The sequence below is a fragment of the Panthera tigris genome, chromosome D1 (assembly GCF_018350195.1).
Source record: "Panthera tigris isolate Pti1 chromosome D1, P.tigris_Pti1_mat1.1, whole genome shotgun sequence".
Classification (NCBI taxonomy): domain Eukaryota; kingdom Metazoa; phylum Chordata; class Mammalia; order Carnivora; family Felidae; genus Panthera; species Panthera tigris.
In genome coordinates, this window is record NC_056669.1 from 1770010 (window position 1) to 1794207 (window position 24198).

Below are 24198 nucleotides of genomic sequence, written 5' to 3' on the forward strand. Positions count from 1 at the left end.
AAAGAGGAATTTTAGGTGGAATATAAGCGGCATGTTATATTTGAACACGTTCAACACACAAACGCAAATGTCCTTCCTCTCCCAGGATGCTGCTGAGACACGCCTTTTCCCAGCTCCGGTCCACTCAGATCGCCACCGTTCACTGTAGCGCGCAGACCACGCCTCGACACCTCCTGCAGAAGCTGAGCCAGACTTGCCTGGTGATCAGTACCAACACCGGTCGAGTGTACAGACCAAAAGACTGTGAAAGACTTGTCTTGTACTTGAAAGATCTCAACCTGCCTAAGCTGGATAAGTGGGGGACCAGTACTTTGGTTGCTTTCCTACAACAGGTGGGTCTTATTGCTTGAATGTTAGGATATAACTGGAAACAACTTAATTTCATTACCTTTCCTTAGAAAACCCGCTTTCCTCCTCAGGGCCGGTTTTGTCCAGTATGTTAATGGAAACTCAACCCCTGACGCATGTAGCGATCTTGTTCCAGGGCGGTCTTTTTTCTTTTTAAAGTTTTTATTTTTAAGTAATATCTCCAACCAACGCAGAGCTTGAACTCACGACCTGAGATCAAGAGTCTCGTGCTGCACCAACTGAGCCAGCCAGGCGCCCCTAGAAAGCTACTTTCTTCGACCTTCTTCCTTGTAAAAGTTAGTATTACGTGGAGGTGATACATGACAGGAAGAGTGAAAACAGCCTTACCCTATGCTTATTACCTGTCCTTTATTCCTAAATAGCAGGGAAGCAGAAGCTGGGGTGGATGTGGGATTTAGGGGGAGTTGTGGCTTCATTTTTCTCGTAATTCCTTCTTCAGAGAACAGGTAGACTCGTGCCCCTCTCTGGCTTCTTCAGCTCATGGCTCTCCGTCTTTACCTGTGGAATGGCAAAGGTTGGAGACCATATGTTCTGTCAGTGTGGTTTCCATCACATTAGAAGCCCTAAGGTCTACATTAGAGTTTATTCTGTTTCTGTGGGTTCAAATTTAGCTTTACTATGTAACCGTAGAATATGATACAAAATTTATAGAAGAAAACCAAAATATTTTCCTTATGTTTTTCCTGATTTCTTTTACTTTTTTCCCGATAATTGCTGGTAGATTTATACTGTCATCTGGTTTTTAATGTTTATTAGGAAAAACATTTTTAAAATGAGGCTCATTCAGCTAACATTAATTGAATACAGAGTCTTCAAGAGTATTATTCTTCAAGCTTAAATTCTTGAGTTGGATAGAGGATGATGGCTGCATTTGGAAACACTTGAATTTCATGCAAAAATATTTTCTATCAGAATTAGAAAAATCCTAAGCATAAAACATTTAAAATACATTTGTTTTCAAATAGGTATTGACATATCAAGGATTTTATGATGAAAATTTGGAATGGGTTGGTTTAGAAAATATTCACATTGTGGCTTCCATGTCACCTGGAGGAAGACTGGGAAGACATAAGCTTACCACCCGATTTACTTCTATTGTCCGTCTCTGTGCTGTGGAGTATGTATCTCTGTGTTTTTCATTGTTTTTCCTTTGGGGAGCTGTCTTATATATTTGAATTTTATTGAAGGTATCCATTAATGATATTTCCTCAAAATGAAGAATATAAAAATACTCAGAACTTAAGTTCTGATATTTTTTTCCCCTGTCCTTCCTAAACTGAAGGTGTTAATCAGCTCTTCGTAAATATTAGGAATAAAACACAACTGTTTTGTATCATTTCTGTTCTAAAATATCATATCAGTGTTAGGAATTTGAATGGTCGATTTTAGAATTAAATATTTTACGGGTTTCATAAAACAAAAGCAGTACCCATTTTATGCAGAGTGCACGAGGTGGAGTCGGTCACGTTCGCCGTGGCGGCATTAACCCTGACGCGTGCATCCAGTGCCATGGCCCATCGTTGTCGCAGGGACTTGCGGGCTGTATGGTTACAGCACTTGTCCTGTGTTCCATTGGACCTACACAATCTTATTTTCATGCTAATTGAAACTATAACCATCTATAACATTCTACTTTCAGAAGTGTTAAAGCCATCAGTTAAGCTGTAATGAGATAGATTTCGGTTTGAGAGAAGCGGGTTGATTTCATTTGTGTGAATAGTTCTACTTTGATGGTTCTGAGGTGGATTAGTGCTCTATGGGTAGGCTCTACTCGACTCAAAATACTTTTTTTCTTGAGAAAAATATACCTTTTTGTCTTTTCTAAAGATCATGGTTTTCAGACAATTGTGTTTCTAAGTAATTTCACTGGGATCTTCTGGTAGGACCCTCTGTTTCAGAGCAGATACGTAGAGGGGTCTAATGTGGTTAAAGTCAGGGTAGGGACCATGAGCCTGTCCTTAGTCCCCGGGGAAACCTCTGGTGTCTAAATCTCAGGGCAGCACATTGGGAAAACCACTGCTGTAAGTGAACATTAAAATAATTTAGAACGTTGATTCTTCTAAAATAATTTTCTGATATTTCCTTTTTCAGTTACCCAGAAAGAGAGCAATTACAGACAATCTATGGAGCATATTTGGAACCAGTTCTATATAAAAATCTGAAGAATCATCCTATTTGGGGTTCTTCATCAAAAATCTATCTCTTAGCAGGGTCTATGGTACAAGTGTATGAACAGGTATATATATTCATTTATGTTGTTCTTACCATGTCTATTGGTTCCCGTCCCAAAGGACTGCTTTTAGTGCTGGCTTATGTCGACACTTCAGCTTTCTTTCCCTCTTCTTTACTAGACTTTTCTACTTGGGGAGTGGGCTCTGTGAGGTCATGTGCTCCGTGTGCTTTCTTCACTATTGACTCCCCTGGCACGGTTTCTAATAGTCAGTATTGAATGAATGGATCACTGGAAGATGGTTGGTTATTCTGTTACCTGCTAAAATTTAGCATGTTTAGAATGTTCTTCTTCTTTCCCAAACTACATCTTTCTCCTGACTTCCATCAGTTTCTGTCTTCTAGGCTTCAAACCCGGAGTAGTCTTTGAGGTTTCTTTCTTTCTTGTTGCCTGTGAGGAAATGTCTCAAGTGTGTTTCCTCGGCAAAGTGGGGACAGTGCTAAAAACAGGCGTTGCGGATGCAGAAGACGTCTGTTGAGTACCTCCTTTTCTAGCACTGATCCTAAGGGGGTGCAGAGATGACGGAGTCTCTGTTCTCTGGTAGCTCACAGACCAGTGAGGGGCCCAGTCACGTACGTGAACTATTAATACAGTGTGATGAGTGTAACAGTGACAAAATGCGCAACTTGCAGAGACTGTAGAAGAAGTTGTGTAGAACTTTGTTGTGTGTGGTAGTTGTTAAGGAGAGCGGAAGTATGATGTGAGTTTTGAAAAGTGAACAGAAATTCAACGTGGCTGGAGAGGAAGGATCTTCCTAGGAAAAGGGACCGGCGTGTGAAAGTGAGGGTGGTATGTGTGGAAGGTGCCCCGTGTAGTTTGGAGTAGAAGTGGGGAAGTAGAGTCAGCGAGCAAGGGTTCCTTCGTTTCGATTCTGAGTGAATGGAGACGTTACGTGACCAAGGCCAGAATGAGAGCAGTGGCCCTGTGGGTGGGGGAGGGAAGGCACCGGTCCCGGCGGGTTGTGCATCAGGCAGTGACACTGTGGTCCCTTAGAAGTTCAGTGACTCTGTGAGCAGAAGGCAGCTCTGGAGTTCCCACTGCCGGGAGCTGTGTTTTCCGGGACCTGTAGGGCCATGGCATCGCAGCCCCTGTGCACAAAGCTTAGGTTTGCCTTCCTCAGGCCCCTTTCCTTGGCATGGCTCTTTGCCTCTCATGTTATTTTTTCTGTGGTCAGCCCTTGCAGTTTGCTGAAGACTTTGAACAGCCCCTGTTGGATGTTTTTAAATGCATAAAATATTAAGATAACTATGGAAATCAGTTCTATTGAAATACAGTTTCTACTGACTAGTACAAATAGGGCATTCCTGTGAGTCTACAGTGACTGAAAAGCTTATAGCATTATTACATATTTGGAAATATATTACAAATACTTACATATTACATATTTAGACAGCAGACAGATGGTTTACTGCACTGTCTTTTCCAGGTACGGGCCAGATTTACAGTTGATGATTATAGTCACTATTTGTTTACTCCGTGCATCCTTACCCAGTGGGTTCTTGGCTTATTCAGATACGATTTAGAAGGAGGTAAGTTTTCCTTTCATTATTTTAAATCACTTACCTTTCTCTGGAATGCCATAGCATATCTGTGTGTGCGCACGTGTGTGTTTATGTTATGTACTGTGTTTGTAATAGGTACGTTAAATGAGTGTTATAATTGATGACAGTATTCTAAAAATAACAATTAAAATTATGTTAATATTAAATTTAAACATTAATATTCAAATTAAACCTTAATATTGAAATAGAACATCGTGGCTTTTCTTCTAAACTTTATGATCGTCACTGTTAAAATTTGATTTGGGAAAAATAAAATCATTATTCGTGTTTGATACACTTTTTGGAATTAGTATTTTTATTGAACTAGGGATAATGATGCTTACTGTATTTTATAAATGATCAAAACAACTTTACCAACTTAGTAACACATTGAATTTTAATTTTTTCTCCTTTTCTTCTTTGTATCTGACGCCAACGTGACGGTATGCAGATTCTCATTCCTTATTTCTTTCTAATACTGTGTTGAAACAGACTATTTGCAAGTCATTTGAACTTTCTTAGAACTAAAGAAAATGTTCTCTTTTTTAGGGTCCTCAAACCATCCACTAGATTATGTGTTAGAAATCATAGCGTATGAAGCACGGCGCTTATTTCGTGACAAAATTGTGGGTGCAAAGGAACTTCATTTATTTGACAGCATTTTAACATCAGTGTTTCAAGGAGATTGGGGCTCAGATATATTAGATAATATGGCAGGTAATCTTTGTGGAGTTTATGTGAATATATAAATGTTATGAGAACCGTACACTTATTTTTCTTACTAATAGCATGATTTCATGTACTATACAAGTGAAAAGTTTGGATAATTTTAATGTTTTTTTTACTATAAGCAAATGCTCTTTTCCTTTTTGCTAGATTTCAATAATCATATGCTAAATAAAATATAATGACAATAATTGTTTTCTTGGATTTAGCCATAGTGTTTTATATTTTTAATTCAGAATTCTATTTCCTGAAGGATTTTTACTGACAAATGTTTTTCTCAAGCCATATGTGTAGGAAACTTTGAGACCATTGGGAAAATCCGTATTTTGATTATAGTTAAGCTTTGCATTCTCCTGGCTGTCACTGCTCACGACATCGTTAGCATAGAGCTTCTCTCGGGCTCTGGTTACTGGCTTCGCCCCTGGTAGGACAGGCTGCGTGTAGCGCCACTCCCCACGAGCAGCCCAGTTGCTTTGGCATCTGTTACCGCTTAATCACCAGGCTGCACTCTGAAGACTGCTCGGGGGGTGGTTTGTGTGATTGGAAAGCCATCACAGCAAAAGGGCTTTTGGTACCGTAACGTGGAGACCGTAACATGGAAGTATTTTCCAATAAACCCCTTTCAAGCTGCAAAATGAGTTTCTATCCCATTAGACTGTCTCATGTAGTACGTTCTACATGTACGTTACCAGATTTGATTGGTCCCAGGGTCATGGTTGCATACAGCCAAAGGGGATCTTGACTGTTAGGAAGATGTTGAGCCCGACAGAGGGAATTTTCTCGGAGCTGCTAGAGTTTCAGAATCAGGAAGTGAGTTGGAGAAGCGAGGCAGGTTGGCATGCCTGGTGGTAGTTGGAAGTTGGCTTGATTTTGAGTGTGGGTTTGTCACGGCTTCCTGGAGTTCTCATTGTGTGGCATGGAGAGCTTTGTTTTCTAACCTGTGCGGTCTTTCTCAGTCTGAGAATTGGGTGTGTAGTGTCTCTTCTTGCAGAGAAAGGAACATGTCCTTTGGGCCTTAGATAGTGTCAGTGTCTTATTGGGTATCTGAATTCTCTAGCGTTTGTTATCTTTCAGAGCCTCCTTTGTAGGATTCAGTATATAATATATGCTTTTTTTCCCTCACCATTTTACTTTTCAAGGAAAGATTGCATTTTTAAAAAAATATAGCCTTGATATATGTTCTGTGTAGGCAAATAAGATTTTCACATAGTGGAGTATTAAGAAAAATTTAATCTTGGAGAGTTAAAAATAAATGAGATACATTCCTGTGCTCAAGAAACGTGTAATCTAGTGGTAGGTGCAGATGTGAAAGTCTTTGTTTACAATGGTAACTATTGATAGTGTGTTTAGACGCCATGAAAATTTGTGCAAGTAGTTAATTATAATAGAAAATGAAGTGTTGTACGATTAATCTAACTTTTCTGAATATATTTGGGATAAATGCTAGATGGTAGATAAATAGAAGAGGGAGAGACTAATTCTTTTTTGAGGGAGCTACTTTCAAGCTTTTTAAAATGAATTTTTTTGGGACGTCTGGGAGGCTCAGCCTATTGGGTGGCTGACTCTTGATCTTGGCTCAGGTCATAATCTCATGATTCGTGGGTTCGAGCCTGGAGTTGGGCTCCGCACTGACAGTGCGGAGCCTGCTTGGGATTCTCTCTCTGTCTCTCTCTGCCTCTCTCTGCTCCTGCCCTGCTGGTGTGCTCTCTTTATCCCTGTCTCTCTCAAACAAAACAAACTTAAAAAGAAAAGAATTTTTTATCTTGTGCTCATCATGGATTAACCTACAGTTGTAAGAATTTACACAGACCGAGCACACGTGCCTTCTACGTGGTCTCTCCACGGTAACAGCTGGCAGAATTACAGTAGAACATCTCGGACAGGGTGTTGGCATCGCTCTAGTTTTATACAGGATATCACCACAGAGATCTGTCGTGTCGCCCTTTTGTGGCCACATCTGCTGCTCTGCAAACCACCCTTCTGTTCTGTGTTTAATTTTGCCGTTTCTTACTTTCGATCAGAATAATTCTCTGCAGACCTGTGCGGGTGGCTTGGGGTTTCAGTGGTTTGTTCCTTCTTAGTGCTGAGTAGGTGTTCAGGTACACTTCCATTTCCCAAACGCTTTACTTGTTGAAGGCCATCTGGGTTATGTTCGGTGTGTGTTAGACCGTTAGGAGGAAGGTGCTAGAACAACTCATGTAGGGATTTTTACGTGAAAATACATTGTTTGGGATAAGTGGTCATCCGTGCACTTGTGGGAGCGTCCGGTGTTTCTGTGCTCGGTGTTTGAAAACCACCGCCAACTCTTTCCTACAATGGCTGTGCCACTTCCCATTCCCATCAGCAGTATGGACGTAAGCCAGGTGCTGCACATCCTTGCCAGTGTTTGGGTGTGTCATCGCAGTCTGTGCTCTGCCGGCCGCCACTGCAGCTGGACGTTTTCTCGGGCTCCTTCGCCGCCTCTGTATCCTTTCAAGTGACATATCTCTGTGTGCGTCTTACTCACTTTCTCTTGGGATGGTTTATCTTTATTGTTGAGTTTTGAGCGTTCTTTGTATATTACAGACACTAGCTTTTCGTTAAATACATGGTTTGCAAACACACTCTCTTCCACTGTCACTTGTCTTTTCATCCTTTTAATAGGGTCTCCCACAGCTAAGTATTTTAATTTTACGAAGTACAACTTGCTTTTTTTTTTAATGGTTATTTATTTCGAGAGAGAGACGGTGTGAGCAAGGGAGGAGCAGAGAGAGAGATGGAGACAGAGAATCCCAAGCAGGCTCCGAGCTGTCAGCACAGAGCCCAATGCGGGGCTCGAACTCGGGGAACTGTGAGATTGTCATCTGAGCCAAACCCAAGAGTCGGACACTTAACCGACTGAGTCACCCAGGCACCCTGTCTTATTAATTTTTTTTAAGGATCTTTTGGTGTCAAGTTTAAGAATTCCAACTGGTCCTATATCCTGAAGACTTTCTCCTACATTTTTTCCCTAAAAGTCTTACGGTTTTGTTCTAAGTCAGTGGTCCACTCTGAGTTAATTTCTGTATAAAGAGTGAGACGGGGTCACTTTACTTGCTGATGGATGTCCACCTGCTCCAGGGCCATTGATTGAAAAGGGAACTTTGCTCCCTTGACTTGGTTTTGCCCCTTTGTCCAAAACGGGTTTGTGTGACTACATTTCTAGGTTCTCTGTTTTTTTCCATCGATTTTATGTCTGTCCTTCCACCAGGACCCCGCTGTCTTGATTCCTGTCATATAATAAATCTTGAAATTGGGAAGACTCACTTCTACTTTCTTGTTCTTTTTTGGAGTTATTGTAGCTATTTAAGTTCCTTTGACTTTCTAGATCTATTTTAGGGTAATCTTACCTATAAATATGGTTGCTAAGCTTTCGATAGGAATTGCATTAACTCTGTGTATTGGTTTGGGGAGGATTGACACCTTCATTATGTTGAGTCTTCCTTTCCGTGAACATGATTTATCTGTCTGTTTATTTGGATGTTCTGTGTTTTCTTTCCTCAGTGTCGTCTAGTTTTCACCATGTGAGTGTCGTACGTACCTTGTTAGATTAACACCTACAGTTGTACAGTTTTTGAGCACTGCAGACGGTGAAAGTGTCTGAGGATGATTGTACTGAGTGAAGTGGAGGGAAGGGCATTCCAGACACGGGACAAGCATATGCGTAGAATCACCAGCTAAGGGAACTGGAGTGTGCAGTGGGATGCGGATGCAGACTGGAGGTGCAGGTGGCCAGTGGAGGCAGATTAGATGCAGATGAGGAGTTGGGCTGTTTGTCCTCAGGCGGTGGGGAGCTCTGTGCCGGTGGAGTGCTGGGGCACAGCCCGCCTGCCGCCTGTCGTGTGCTTCTCTGGGAATGGTGAGGGTGTAGCCAAAGGGACAGAGGCTCGAGGCAGGGATCTGAGCTGGGTGAGGCACGATGACACATGGAGACGATGAGTTCGGTTTTCTGTGTTTCAGGTTTGCAGGTGTCTTGAGTGTCTTTGGGGGCATCCTCGTAAGGTTTGTCAGGTCTGGGAGGGGAGGGTAGCGGCCGTGTCTTTCTGCCTCCTTCTCTCCAGCGGGAAGTGCAGGGTTGAAACTCAGGTGTGCCGTAGGCAAGTCTGTCAGGCATGTCTGTGGAACACCTGGAAGTTTGGGAGCAGATGAGAGCTTGGGACACTTGCCCGGAGAGAGGTGGTGAGTAGGTTTGGGCCTAGAGGCTGCCGCTGGTTCAAGGCACAGAGCAACATGGAGTAATTCAAGGTGGGTGGTTAGGATTAAAGAAGAGCAGGCTGAGTTTGGATCCCAGGGGAGGTGAAAGTAAAAGGGATAGGCAGGAGACTGATGATACGTGGCCGGGGCCTGATGAGCGTGGGAGTCCAGGGGCAAGGGACGCGTTCCGGGAGCCCAGAGGGTGATGAGGGCGCCTTGACCACGATGGAGGTGTGGTCTGGCGGTCCCGGCGGGGTTTCCCAAGGAGGGGCTGTCGTGCGGTGCGGTGCGTCCACAGCTGGCAGATGAGGCAAGAGAAAGGAGAGAAGCTCAAAGAAGCTGGGGTCCCGGATCTTACGGCCTCGGGGCCCAGCCTGCGCCGGCGAGGGTCTGTGCCCGCACGCGTCGGGAGGGGAGAGGTGTGCAGACTTTCCTGTGTGCTCATGGGGATGCCCCTGTAAGGGCTTTCAGGGGAAGTTTCTGGGGTTTTTGTTTGCTACTTAAAATTCAGCGAATTTTTCTTTAATTTGAGAATTAGGGCTCTTGATGGTAGTAATAAATTTATGTTCTTGCACACGGAGAGTTTTGGGTTTGTTTTATATGCCAATTTTATATGTTTTAATCTACAATTTATATGGACATTCTGGAGAAGGAGAAGGGAAAAGGGAGAAATGGTGGAAGTGAGAACCCTAGGGGAGCATTAGGAGGAAGATGTTTCATTTGGGGAAGAAGTGGGGTCGGAGATAGAACAGGGACACCATGAGTTCCTTTTCAGTAGTAGTTTGATAGTGCAGTGAGGTGTGGGTGCTGTAACTGAGTTGATTGATCTTACGAACTACGCTGTATAGGAATTTACCTTTGTGTTTCTGGGGATCGTCTTACTTGGGCTGATGAACTTTTCAAGTTTAGTGAGCGGGGTGCACGGGTGATGCAGGCAGTTGAGCATCCACCTCTTGGTTTCGGCCCAGGTCTTGATCCCAGGGCATGGAATTGAGCCCTGCGTTGGTTCCATGCTGGGTGTGGAGCCTGCATGAGATTCTCTCTCCCTCTGCCCCTGTCCCACACTCTTATGCCGTCTCTCTCTCTCTCAAAATAAAAAATAAAAATTAAAAAGGAGCAATGCAGTTCCTGATGCTGCCATTACAAATAACACACAGAAAACAGAAGAATACCTTTTATTTCTACAGACAGTTTCTATGTTACGTGGGGAGCCCGACACAGTTCAGGAGCAAGGCCAGCCCCTGGACAGCCCCTGCCTCCACACGGAAAACCGCTTGGGAAACTGAGCTCTGCAGATCTCAAGGATGTTATTAAGAAGGTATAATCTCAATCAGGGATTTGAGTTGGGGTTTTGTTATGATTGCAGGCATTTAAAAAGCATCTTGTAAGCTTTTTGAGACATGCAAAGATTATAAATTGACATTTTGGTAATTAAACTGATACTTCTCACTGTGTCTTACTAGTTATATTGATGACGTCCACAAGTATGTGACTATTGTGAGGCCTTGAACTTGCTTGGCCTCACAGAAGTCTTTCTGGAGGAAGTGCCATAGACCTGGAATCCTGGTTAGGCTGTGGGGTGTGAGATGACATACAGTCACACTGAAGCCTTTCCCAGAGTGTATCAAAACTACACATCTTACTCTAGATAATTAACATTTTTATTCTATAATTGGAGTATATATTAATTATAAAATATTCTTTGTGATTTTTTTTAAAAGGGCCTTATTCATTATGGACGAGATAACCAGATGTTAGATATTTTACTTTTCCAAGAAGTCCTGGAGTATGTGTCCAGGACAGACAGAGTGCTGAGCTGCCCCGGGGGTTCCCTGCTGCTGGCGGGACGCAGCGGGGTAGGCCGCCGCACCGTCACGTCCTTAGTGAGCCACATGCACGGGGCCATGCTGTTTTCTCCGAAGATCTCCAGAGGGTATGAACTGAAGCAGTTCAAAAATGATATCAAACATGTGAGTTACTCAAAGTCTTTTGCTTTATTTGGTTTTACATCACAATTAGTTATTCTAGAAGCCTTCAGAGAGAACTTCACGTCTCTGAGATGCAACATAATCTTTAATTTTGATGATTATTTTCCCCGTGGCTATTAGAAAATTCTGTTTTTATGTACACATAGGAAAAAGATTCTTCGTAGGATTTCTAGCTTTCAGGTACCCCAGATTATGAGACATCAGGTGGGCATGGAAGATAAAAGGATAGAATTTCTATAGGACGTATGTGGATATGTTTAAAAATGATCATCTGTCTTAGTTGTAAAATAATTAAGATTTCCCTCAACTATTTTTTCGTGGACTGGATTTATTTTCCAAACTCTATGGCTAGAGTTTAATTTTTCGTTTTGGTAACAAAGAAGAAAAGGAAGGGGGGGGGAGGAAAGTGGGAGGGGAGGAAGGAGGGATGAGGGAAGGAAGGAGGAAGGAAGAAGAGGAGGAAGGAGGGAGGGAAGGAAGGGAGGGAGAAGGAAGGAGGGACGGAGGGAGGAGGAGGGAAAGGAGGAGGAAGGAGGGAGGGAAGAAGGAAGGAAGGATGGAGGGAGGAGGAAGAGAGGAGGAAAGGAGGAAGGAGAGGAAGAAGGAAGGGGAGGAGTTTCCTTCCATAGAGGACAGAAGTCTGTGCCCGTGCTGCCGTGTGATTGGTGCAAAATGAGATTTTGTGATGGTGCAGGTGCTGCATCTTGCCGGTGTGGAAGCTCAGCAGGTGGTTTTACTTCTTGAGGACTACCAGTTAGTCCATCCCACCTTTCTGGAGATGATCAACAGCCTCTTGTCTTCAGGCAAGTGCATGATTTCTATTCAGAAAAATAAAAATAGTGATGTAAAAATTATTCAAGTAAATTACCTTGTGTAAAAGTATGTCTCAGAGAACATTTGGCTTGGGTTTTACTAAGTTGACATGGGGTGAAACGCTCTCATAGCTGGAGAGTTGAGAAGCCTCATTTTTATAAAACCAAGAGACGGAAGGATTACAGAAACAGGATTATTAATGTCGGGGAAAATTCTGAAGAGCTGCCATCTCACCTGCTTCTGGTGGGACTGCTGGCTGTTACCTTTTGGGAAAGCTCCCAGCCAGTGCTTGTCTAAAAAACATGTGTTGTGCCCTTTAATACAGCACTTTTATTATCTGTGGAAATAATCGAGTTAGTGTGCAGGGAAACACATGGTCCAACTTATAAGAAAACAATCTGATGGGCCCTCACTGTCCAGCATTAGTGCAGTTGCTGAATAATGGCCTTCGTACGGGTGTGTGAATGCGGGTACATTTTCAGCCTCTGAGGCCTCCTGTTTCCCAAATCGTGGTCCGCTCCTGTTGTCTGTTGAGCCACCTGACCTTTTCTGTGGCTTCCTGGAGAAGACACTTGCAGTTTCCCACGTGTCTCCCTTTTCTGAAGAATTTATGAAATTTATTAGAATCTCTTCATGAGTAATCAAGGTTAGAGTTGGTATGAGGTGGCTTAGTTTTAGACTTGGACCGAGATTGTTTTGTTATTTAAGTACAAAATAAACCTTGTTAAAAGCGAGTTTCAGCTGCATGATTAATCCATTGTGGAGACTTGCAGACAGACCTACGCGATGCTCGCGTTGGCCCCGGTAAGCTCTTAGATGAAGTGTTCTTTTTTTTTTCCAGAACTTAGCAGCTTTGGTTGACGAAAACATTTAATTTCTAGGCCAAAGTGTGTCTACACCTGAATGTTCCACTGAGAGCAGACCGGGACTCTAGAGGACAGGTGGCCGGCCAGTCTCTGGCACAAGTTGCGCCGCTGCTGTGGTAGGAGCGAGAGGTCCTGGGCAAGCTTGGGTGTCAGGACCTTCTTACAGCATAGCCTCCTGAGATCTTGCTGCTGTGTTTCCTGCACACCACTTCCCTTGTCACTAGATGGAGGCCTTTCATTAGGGATAAGATAGACTGGTCTACCAGATACACAGCTTTTTGTTTGGGGTTTTTCATTTTGTTTTGTTTGTGAAAGCAAACATGCAGATGAGCGCTGATGTGGGAATTATTGTTTTTATCTTAAGATAAGTTGGGCGTTGTCATCAAGTTATAACTGCAAAAATCATAAGCTAAATTTTATCGACATTTTTAGCAAAAAAGTATTTGAAAAATACTTTCAGAGAAAATAGACCTTTGTCTCTTTTTTTGTGTTTTAAACTCTTATTTTCTATAGAGGGGGTTTACGCATGTAAGTAGAGCTAACTTTTCTTGTTAATTTGAAGGAGTCAAAAGTGTCTAGGCATGGCTGAAATTTATGGCAAGACGTAGAGTAGATTTGCGTGTGCGTGTGTTTGGATACGTACCAGCTTGGGGGATGGGCAGCATTCCCACACCTCTGAGTTGACCCTGAAGAAAAGTAGGGTCTGCCTGTGGTGGGACCTGCATGAATGCCCTGCTTTGGACATGTGGCCCAAGGGTCATCTTAGAGTTTCTTGCAAACTTTAAATATACTCGCTTAACAGAGATTTATTAGACACCTGTTATGTGCCAGATCTGGTTCTAAATACTGGGTTTATAGAGGTGAATAAGATATAATTCAGCCCTCTATTAAATACTCATAGTCTTAATCCAGTTTGATTTGCCTTTCATCACTCTGTAGCCTTATAGCAGGGCTATGGGTTAGTTTTCCTGATTCATAATACAAGTTCACCCATCCATCCATCTATCCATCCATCCATCCATCCATTCATTCATCTAATAAACATTCATGTTCCAGGTACTTTGCTAAGTATGCTCTAAGATAAATGTTGAACATGATCAAATATCTGTCCTCTGGGAATTCAGAAGCTGATTGAAATACTTCATGATTACATGATGTGATAAATGCTGAACTGTGATATGTTTAGATACATGGAAAAAAAAGATCCTTCCCCAGTGCACGGGAGTCAGGGAAGGCTCATGGGCATGGGGGTCGGTACAGGAGTGTCTCATAGGGTAACAGGAAATATGGGGGGGGGGAATGGGCAGAGGAAGACTGTGGGTATAGATTCACTATATTTATGGAACACACAGAAGTTCAGATGCTGGAATACAAGGTCTTGAATGCGAGGGGCAGAGAAGAAGCAGGAGAACCTGGAAAGATGGCTAGATGGCTAGATTATCCACTGTCTTGAATGGCTTGCTTAGGAATCTGAGTTTTATCAAATGAAGGCGACAGGTAGGTTTGTTAGTATAGAGGTGATAGGATCGTGTACTTTTGGAAACAGCTTGAATAAGAGCAGACTAATACAAACACAGAGAAGGTATTGTAGATGTAAAATGTGTTTGGATTAGGATATGCAGCTAAAATTCAAAAGAAATGCAATATTCCATAGGTGAAGTTCCTGGACTTTATACCCTTGAAGAATTAGAGCCTTTGCTGTTGCCTCTTAAAGATCAGGCTTCACAGGATGGTTTTTTTGGACCAGTCTTCAATTACTTCACATATAGTAAGTGACTATATTCAGTTAATCAATCAAACTCTGGTTCATGTGAAATAAATACCATTTAATTTGCTGTGTTTGCTAATTAGGTTGCAAAGGTATCTTAAATCTTGGGTCTGTTTGGTGTTTTGGTACTTTTTTCTTTTTCACGGTGCTTTTAGAAAACACGTAAGTAGCCTGAAGGCTTACCTATAGTAAAAGCATGTTAGCACAATTTTAGCAGAAGAGAAGGCAGAAAGTGTTCTAATGTTCTTTGGAATATTTACTTTGCTGCTTTTCTTTCTGTATGGTAAAAGTGGTGCTTAGGACCTCCTATCTTAGAAAATTCTGAAACTGTTTAGATTTTGCCAGACTCTATGCTTTTTTTTTTTAATGAAACAACTTTTTATTATCACAGAAGCAGTTTTATGTGCAGTGTAGATATCTAAAATTGAATAAGTAAGTATAGGCAATGATATCATCACCCAGACATCACTACTACATTTATTTCCTTTTTTTCCCTAAAAGACCATTTATTGTTGACATAGAGAAGTTGTTAGAGAGCTACCCTCCCTTCCCTGTCCGTCAAATTTACAAGGAAATTCTACCACATCGCTAAGAAACAGATCATCCCAGTGCTATTTGAAACAATTTCAGAACATAGAAAATGAAGGAAAAGTTTCCAAATTCCTTTTTATGACATATTTATATTGAAACAGGGAAAATATATGTCTCCTAAAAGACAATCAGAGATCAATTTGCTTGTGAATATTGAAACTAAAATCGTTGAAAGAAAAATTGTAAAGTAGAATCCAGTATCACAGTTGAAAAGTAACATACAAAACAGCAATATGGTATATACACTTCTTCCCGAATTCCTTCTGGATCTTTCTCTTAACGTGAACATGCATGCGTGAGCGTGCACACACACATACACGCGCGCACACACACACACACAAGTATACACTTCTTCCTGAATTCCTTCTGGATCTCTTCTCTTCACATGGGTGTGTGCACGCGCATGCACACACACACACGAGTATTTTTTAACAAAAGAAAAGATCATAAGTATAATACTGTTTTATATAGCTTGTTTTTTGTAACAGCTACCATTTCATTTCAGAAATTGTTAAACTCATAAAAGTAGACCACATAAGGGTTTCTCCAATTACTATTGTCATAATATGCATGATAATGATTTTCTTATTTTTTTTAAGGAATTCAGCAAAACTTGCATATTGTCTTGATAATGGATTGTACGAATTTAAACTTCATAATAAACTGTGAGAGTAACCCAGCCTTGCACAAAAAATGCCAGGTGTTGTGGATGGAGGGCTGGTCAGACAGCAGTATGAGGAAAGTAAGTTCAATCCTGAAGTATGGAAATGAAAAGCATATTCTTTCTGAAGTTACTGATTTTCACAACTCCCTCTGGTGTTTGTTAGAATGTTGTCTTAATTGTGCCACTGACCATAACACGTTTGAAAGCCTCTCCCTTCTCTTTATGCCCTGTACTCAACCTTAGTTGAGTACAGAAGTTCACGTTGAAGATTATGTTCTCAGTTGAGGACTGCGTAGAAAGCTACTGTACCTTAATAATTGTATTCCTTTCATTAACTAGCCTATCATAAGCCAGCTTATAATAGAACATTGCAGCAATAATTTTAGCAGTTTTTTAAATACGAATTTTAAATCTCTTCATATCTCCCGTTGCCCTGCTCAGTGTCTGGAGGGGAGTGTGTTTAAAGTATGAATGCGTACCACCATCTTTGCCTGGAAACCTTACGGTGCTTGGTCCATAATAGTTTTAATGTCTCTGAATAGTACGTATATTCTTGACCATTCATTTCTTCATTTTTGGGTGATCGAGGTACAGACTGCTGAGTCAGACCATGAGTCAGAGGGAGGAATGTGATTTGGGATAATGGATGGGGTTTTCCGGAAGAGATAACATTTTAGTTAGATTTCCGCAAGCAAAGGACAGGAGAGTCATTCTAGTCTGAGGAGGTCCCGCGAACGAGGGGCTTCCAGAAGTAGTAATTACTGGGTCTGTTACAGGTGCCGCCGTTCTGCGTTCTGCACGTTGGGTCACAGCAGAGAAAAAGCAGACACCGGTCCCCGCCCTGGTGGGAGTCACAGTGTTGGGGTGGGGGGGTCTCGGGGGCCGCTTGCTTTGTGAAGACCCCGAGATGAGGGCCTGCCTGGTGATTGTGAGGGTCAGCCGGAAGCCGAGTGAGACGTCAAGAGTGATTCAGAGGGAGCGCGGCTGGAGAGGGGGTGGGGGGTAAGAGGACCGCCGTTAGGATGGGGCTTTGGAAGCTCTGCCTCGGGTTTTCCTTTCCCTGGAACGAGCCAGGGAGCCCTTGGAGGCTTGTCAGCAGGACCATTTTAATAATGTTTGAGCGCGCTTACGTTGGCTTCCAGGGTGAGAACGGACCGGACCGTAGAGGGCGAGGGTCGGGCTGGTTTCAAAGCTGCCGCAGGCGCAGGCGCAGGCGAGAGGAAAGGACGCCGTGCCTCGGGGACGTCGGGGGAGCGGTGGTCGGAAACAGCAGGATTTGCTGACAGGTGTGCAGGGAAGCGAGCGCTCCGGGATACTTCCAGGTACGTCGGCTCGAGCCCCCGGAGGGACCAGTCGCCTGCGCAGTGACTGAGAAGAGCACGTCGGGAGGAGGACGTGAGGCTTCCAGTCTCCCTCGTGCTTCGTACGAGACGCCGGACGTCCACGTTGCAGGGCGGAGCAGGCGTGTGGCTGGAGGGGCCTGGAGACGAGGGGGGGGGGGGGGCCGGACGTCCGGGATGCAACCCTGGGGGTTGTCACGCTACAGGCGGTGGCTGGAGCTGCGAGAGGCGACGATGCCGCCGGGGTGGACGGGTGTTGACGGACACCCGCGGGAGACGTTCAGGGCCCCGCCGCGGCTCTTGGCCGTTCCCAGGGGGGCGTGCAGAGGCGGCGCCGCCACGGCCGCGGAGGGGGCGCCCTGGGAAGCGGGCAGCGGCGCGGGGCCGTGGGTGACCGCCGTCAGGCAGCGTCAGGCAGCGTCAGGCGGCGGTGGAAAAGGCCGTCTTGGAATGTGCCCCAGAGAGAAGAGGAGGAGCGGGGCTGCAGAGAGCGAGTCCGGTCACCTCTCGTGAGGGAGAGAGAGACGGATGGGGAGCGGAAGGCAGGGGGTAGCAACCATGCCCGTTTAGGTTTTGAATGTTAAGACGGGATTTCTGGCGCCGCGGACGACGAGGTCGCAGGATGTGACCCTTGGAGGTGGGGGCGATGGGCCGGGGGGGGGGGGGGGGGGGGGGGGGGGGGGGGGGGGGGGGAGCAGGAGAGGAGCTCGGGGAACCGAGAGGCTGACGTGTCAGCCGGAATCCAGAGAGTTAGACGCCCTTTCGGTGCCTTTAGAGAGGGCCGCTTTTATCTCCGGGGGGGAAATGGAGGCACGGGGAACTGGGGGCCAGTCCAGGTAGGAGAGCCGGGCTCAGCTGGCGTACGGTCTGGGGACAGACTCTCCTCCGGCCAGCTCCGCCGAGGTGCGTTTGGCCAGCGTTGTGCCTGTTGAATGTGCGCGTCGTGAGACGCTCCCGACAGACGGGCTAACGGACGTAAGGGACAGACCGTGGTTAAGCCCGCGGGCTGCCGAAGAAACACACTTGAGCGGGTTTAGAGGGACATGCTTCAAATGTTCTCACAGAGGCGCCGACGTTTCGGCAGAAAGCGGTGAAGACGTTTCAGGAAAGCGCCGTGCTCTCGGCTCGGGCACCCTGCTGCCTTCAGGTTCTTCACCCGTTGACGGATCTTTTGTGTGACATGTGTTCGGTCTGGGAGATTCAGAAGATGTTTTGACCTGCACACCCGTGCTTTCCCGTTGCAAAAATGTCAGAGCTCTGCTTTAGTTTTTTCCTCAGGAAACTAACACTTCTTTGCTTTTTTTTTTTTTTTTTTTTTTTTGGTATCTTAAATGAGTACTCTTACTAGATTATCGTATGTTCTATAATAATGATCTGTTTGTGAAACGTGATTTTCTTATCTGTGATAGTGCAGTAACACAGTAACACAGTTCCAGGGAAAGGAAAATGATTTTCGTTTGCTTTTAGTTGTTAGTCAAGAGACCTCAGAATCCTTCCTATTCCTTTATGCCTTGATGCCAGAAAAAGCATTTTATTATTATTACTTTATGGTCTTAATTGGTATTTGTGATTATTTTGTAATTTAATCCAAATTGTGATTTCCCTCATTTCTTACAGTCTAATCATTTTTCAGGTGAGGTGTTGTCATTAATTTGCAATCAATGGCTGACGTGTGTCACATGTCCAGGAAACCATGTCTTCTGACAATGGCTATCTTATTTCGCTGAGTGTGGTGTGAAACCTGGGAGAAAAGGGTTGTTTTTGTTTGTTTGTTTAACCTCTGACATTGGATTTATGTAAACTTTTCCATACTGAGTTGAGGTTTGAAGAAATGCTCTTCCTGTTTTAGATACCTGAAATGTTATTCAGTGAAACAGATGGTGAAGAAAAATATAGTGACAGAAAAAGGAAAGAAGAAAAGAAAAAACACTCAGGTACTCTTTTGATGAAATCGACTCTGGGTTTTATTTGTGAAATAATTGCCATTCTCTAATATTACAACTTCGTTAAAGATTCACAATGATTATAAATTTGAAAAATGTTAAGGTAACAAAGTTAGGTTTCTTTTAAGGAAAACCGAACTTTGAAGCTTTCTATATTTTTGAATTCGTGTTTATGTCGTTCTATATAGGACCTAGCACAGTATCTGTTGTTCACAGCTAAGCAGTGAAACAGTTAGGTGTTTGACCCAAACCATAGGATGTTCTGCTTCCACTGTTACAGGGTCTTTGGCTGGTGGGCCAAGTTTTCACTTTCCATTAGATATGTCCTGTCCTCAGCTCGTACATGAGAAAGTTCTGTGGTTTCTTTGGGCATTGACATAATGTTTTCTTAATTGTACTCTCATTGTTTTTTCCAGTTCCAAAATAATTTTGAATGTGGTCTTTTTTTTATATATCATAGCACATTCGTTAATTTATTTCTCTAATCATCTAGTCACCAAATAGTTACTGAACTCTGTTCACATTAGGTACTGGGCTGGATACTAGAGATGATTAGGAGCTTATGGTGGAGTGAAAAGTAGCAAGAATGATGTTCTGTTATAAAAATAAACTCTGCCGGAGCGAGACAAATGATGGCAGGAGTTTATGGGAAGTACCCTTGAGGGTGAGGCCTCTTACTGGCAGACGTTACAGCAGACGGACCCTGGCACCCAGGCACTTGGGGCGGTGGGGTCTGGTAAGAGTGAGTTGCGTGCAGGCATGGAACAGGCACTTGGCCGGATCTGCACGCCGCCCACCGGCTGGAGCATGGACATGTGGGTATTAGCCGGAAGAGGAGGAGGGGCTGAGAAATTTTGCTTCCAACTTGTGGGTGACGCGGGGTGATGGAGAGATTTTAGCGGAGACGTAACCGGAGTCTTGTTTCGGAAACAGAAGTTTCTGGGTCCATGCCTTTCGTCAGTTACTGGAAAATAGGTCGGTGTGGGGAGGACCCGTGGAGGGACCGCTGCGGTCACCTGAGAGGAAGGAGCGGATCCGGGGCGCCAGGCCATGCCCTGGGGCGGGGGGGGGGGGGGGCGGGGGTTGGTTCCACCATGGCTGTGGTGTGCCAGGCAGGGGTTCTGGCTTCAACGTTGCTTCGAAGTGGACTTTGTGGACTGACGCACAGAACACGGAAGGAAGTGGATGGAGACGGTGACAGGAAGATGGCGTGTTGAGTGAACGGCGTGCTGCATCCAGTGGGGCCTTACTCTCCGTTTTCTGGCTGCTGAAATCCTGCTGGTCCCTGTGTCAGATGACAGTGGATACATGTTACTTGGTTTGATCCTTCTTTTCCATTGAAGCAGCTTTTATTGTGCTTTCTTCTGGATTACATGTCATGTAGTTCTAACTAATTTATGTTATGACAGCAGATTTATCTTTCTTGCAGCAATAAAAGTGTTCAGAGAAAATATATAACAGTGGAAGGGCAGAGACCACTGATCCTAAGTAATTCAAATCTGTAAGGAGAGTGGGAGCTTGAATAGTGAATAGATACGTAGGAATGTGTGTGTACCTTGAAGACAGACGATGTCTGCCACTTACAGTGGCGGAGGTGGAGATACGTGTGATAAGTACAGTTCACGTTGTTCTCGCTAATTCGTCATGGATCGTATGTATATGAAGTCATGTTTGTTTTTTCTTTCCAGTTGATCCCGATTTTCTAAAATCATTTTTATTAATCCATGAATCTTGTAAAGCATATGGTGCTACACCAAGCCGATACATGACCTTCTTACGTGTGTATTCTGCCATTAGTAGCAGCAAGAAAAAGGAATTATTAAAAAGACAAAGTCATTTGCAGGTACAATATTTTAATCTCCAATCATTTCATCTAGACACAGGGTATAAGGATTATATCACAGTCCTTGGTTGTGGCATATATTTAGTATAAATAACTACTGCTCTATGTTACAGGTATTACAGGCCTTAAAACAGTCTCATCTACCTGTGGTTTTCACTAGGTATAGGAAGGGTTTTGTAATTTTTTTGATTCAGTAATTATTCCTTTTCTTCACTGGGTGGCATTTATGTGCTTTTGATAGTTTCTGGTGATCTTTAAAAATTTCTTTAATGTGAAAGCATTTTTAGAAATTCAGCAACGTGTCTTAAAACATGGAGAGTAAGCTTTATAATAACCTTTAAAATTAAAATTATACCTCCTAAAATAATACTTTTTATCTCTGTCACTTAGTATATTATGAACAGTTTTTGTTCTGTAATTACAGAGCTTCAACTTAAATGTGACATTAAAATGCCAGCCTTGGAAGTTGTCTGAGAGCATTTCCTTTCCAAAGTCATAGAGTCTCTGTTAGTGTAATAAACTAGGATCCCTCCCAATTGACAAAAAGTTATCTTTGTCTGTCTCTGTAATGATACACTTTCATTCGTAGCAAGCCACTAACTATAAAGGTCGTTGTACTGATTTAGTTCTCTTTGGTGCTGTGGATAAATTACTTAAACTCGTTGACCTGCAACTTAATTGGGTCAGTTGTATGTGAGCGTATTCAATAAAATATATACGCAGAGAGCCAGCCTGATGCCGTCCTCTGTGTTGGGTGCTCAATAAATATTGTTGATTTTTCCTTTTTGCTGTTACTATCTCCCCAAATCTTCTCATTTGTTAGGTGACAAAAACCTAACTCATAGTATAGGAGAGCGGGCATTTTTTTCATGTCCATTCCTTCATTATTCATGGGCAGTGGGATGGGGTGACATAATGGCTAGCCCAGGGTCAAATGTCCTCCCCAAGGAATAGGTAAGGTATTTTGATTCAGAGCCCACCAGAACCCTATGTGAGGCAGCCTCTTATAAAAAGGTAGCTACTGGACAGACAGAACCAAATGATGTCCAGGATAAGAAGACTAGTCCTTGAGTCCTTTTACTCAGTGAGACTGAACAATGGAGAAGGTTTATGGACTTTTTCCTTGCTCTGTTTCCTCTCTCAGAATGCAGTGGGTAAAAATCCTGGTCTTCAAGCTGCCAAATATGTGTCGATCTGTTCACGTTTACTGTGATACTATAAAATCTGTGTGTGTGTGTGTGCGCGCGCGCGCGCGTGCGTGTTTTAATGCCTCTGTGGAGTCTTTTACTACATCTTACTGGGTGTGTGGTTGAATAAGTCATAACTGGCAGTAAGGAGAAACCCAAGTTCACTTGCAAGTGTTTGATGTGTACACACATTTTTTCTTGATGGTTTCTTACAGGTTTTATTTACTGTGTGTGTATGTAATACCTGTTTTTAATGCTACCAGTCCATATTTTATCGATCACGTACCAATCCATATTTTATCGATCGTCTATCAGTCCATATTTTATCAATGATCTACCAGTCCATATTTTATCGTTCGTCTACCAGTCCATATTTTATCGATCGTCTATCAGTCCATATTTTATCGATCGTCTACCAGTCCGTATTTTATCGATCGTCTACCAGTCCGTATTTTATTGATTGTCTACCAGTCCATAGTTTATCGATCGTCTATCAGTCCATATTTTATTGATCATCTGACAGTCTATACTTTATTGATCATCTGCCAGTCCATATCTTACCGATGCAGGCTGGTGTGTCTAAACTGAATGAAGCTAAAGCTCTTGTGGATGAGCTGAACAGAAAAGCTGGCGAGCAAAGTGTGTTATTAAAGACGAAGCAAGACGAAGCAGACGCCGCCCTTCAGGAGATCACGGTGTCGATGCAGGTGATGTTTCTGGGGCGCAGAGATGCGGGCGGTAGGGAGACCATTTCCACTTGATCAGTACCGGGAGAAATTACATTTCTACATATGTGGATATAAAAAATACTTCTTGTCTGCTGAGTCACACTGATGGTATTAAACACTGAGCTTTTTGGAAAGAGTGATACAGTTTCCCATGTTATTTTAAAATCGTAACTATATTTTTCTCAATTCACCATACACTAATTTATCTAAACCCTATAAATATGCAAATATAAACATTTTAGGTTGGCGTAGATGTGTCTGTAAACAATTTTATTTGTTCACCCTCTGTTGTATGTCTTTATTTTTCTTAAAATTATCTCCTCAGGCTTCAAGGATTTTTTTCCTCCTGCCTTTAATATTTTCAGGATTTAAGAAATAAGTCTTTATTCATTTCATTTATACTTTCATGGTTATGTTTTGATGGTGTCACCTTTCTGCCATTGTCTTCAATGAACCTTTGTTGACGGTTGAACCTTTCAGAGGAGATTTCTTTGAAAGTCTTCTTTGCCCAGGTCGTGGGTTGTGTCTGCACGCCCTCTCAGGGTGTTCTTGTCTTGGCCTCTTTCCTGCCGACTCTGTACTGACTACCACCAAATTCATCGTTTTTATCCTTCAGCCCTACTCCCTCATCCTGGCCTCAGACTAAAATATGCAGTGTTCTAGTAAACGTGTCTTCTTAGAAGTCTCATGAATATTATGGCTGAGTAGTATTCCATTGTATACATAAACCACGTCTTTTTTATCCATTTGTCAGGTGATGGACACTTGGGCTCTCTCCATACTTTGGTTATTGTCGATAGTGCTGCTAGAAACATTGGGGTGCATGTGTCCCTCTGAGTTGGTATTTTTGTGTTCTTTGGGTAAAAACCTACTAGCGCAATTGCTGGGATGTAGGTAGTTCTGTTTTTAATTTTTTGAGGTAACTCCATACTGTTTTCCAGAGTGGCCACACCAGTTTGCATTCCCATCAGCAGTGCAAGAGGGTTCCCCTTTCTCTGCATCCTTGCCAACCTCTGTAATTTTTTGTGTTACTGACATTATAGCTAATTATTCAAGACAGAACTGAAAACTTATATTGGACTTCTGTTCTCTCAATTCCTACTTTTTTTTTTTTTAATGTTTATTTATTTTTGAGAGAGAGAGACACCCACACAGTGCATGTGGAGGAGGGGCAGAGAGAGAGAGGGAGACACAGAATCCAAAACAGGCTCCAGGCTCTGAGCTGTCAGCACAGAGCCCGACGTGGGGGTCCAACTCACAAACTGCGAGATCATGACCTGAGCTGAAATCAGACGCTTAACCAACTGAGCCACCCAGGTGCCCCTCAATCCTTACCTTTAATGAATCACTGAATTGTTCGTTTACCTCCTTGATTAGGTCTTATGTATG

General features: G+C 43.2%; 1 protein-coding gene across 4 annotated transcripts in view; it reads left to right on the forward strand.

Moving 5' to 3' along the window:
- Window positions 1-24198, forward strand: part of DYNC2H1 (dynein cytoplasmic 2 heavy chain 1) — a 342976-nt gene that overhangs the window by 81273 nt on the left and 237505 nt on the right. For all 4 annotated transcript variants that reach the window (XR_006208595.1, XR_006208596.1, XM_042959288.1 and 1 more), the window contains exons 43-55: window positions 86-332; window positions 1335-1486; window positions 2461-2605; window positions 4026-4128; window positions 4690-4857; window positions 10266-10396; window positions 10800-11048; window positions 11761-11869; window positions 14400-14513; window positions 15704-15846; window positions 18958-19042; window positions 20740-20894; window positions 22651-22788. Coding sequence is in view for 2 of the 4 variants with exons in the window: in XM_042959288.1 (XP_042815222.1) it covers window positions 86-332; window positions 1335-1486; window positions 2461-2605; window positions 4026-4128; window positions 4690-4857; window positions 10266-10396; window positions 10800-11048; window positions 11761-11869; window positions 14400-14513; window positions 15704-15846; window positions 18958-19042; window positions 20740-20894; window positions 22651-22788 (1939 nt within the window). In the remaining 2 variants the exon portion in view is untranslated. The remainder of the gene's footprint in view (window positions 1-85; window positions 333-1334; window positions 1487-2460; window positions 2606-4025; window positions 4129-4689; window positions 4858-10265; window positions 10397-10799; window positions 11049-11760; window positions 11870-14399; window positions 14514-15703; window positions 15847-18957; window positions 19043-20739; window positions 20895-22650; window positions 22789-24198) is intronic.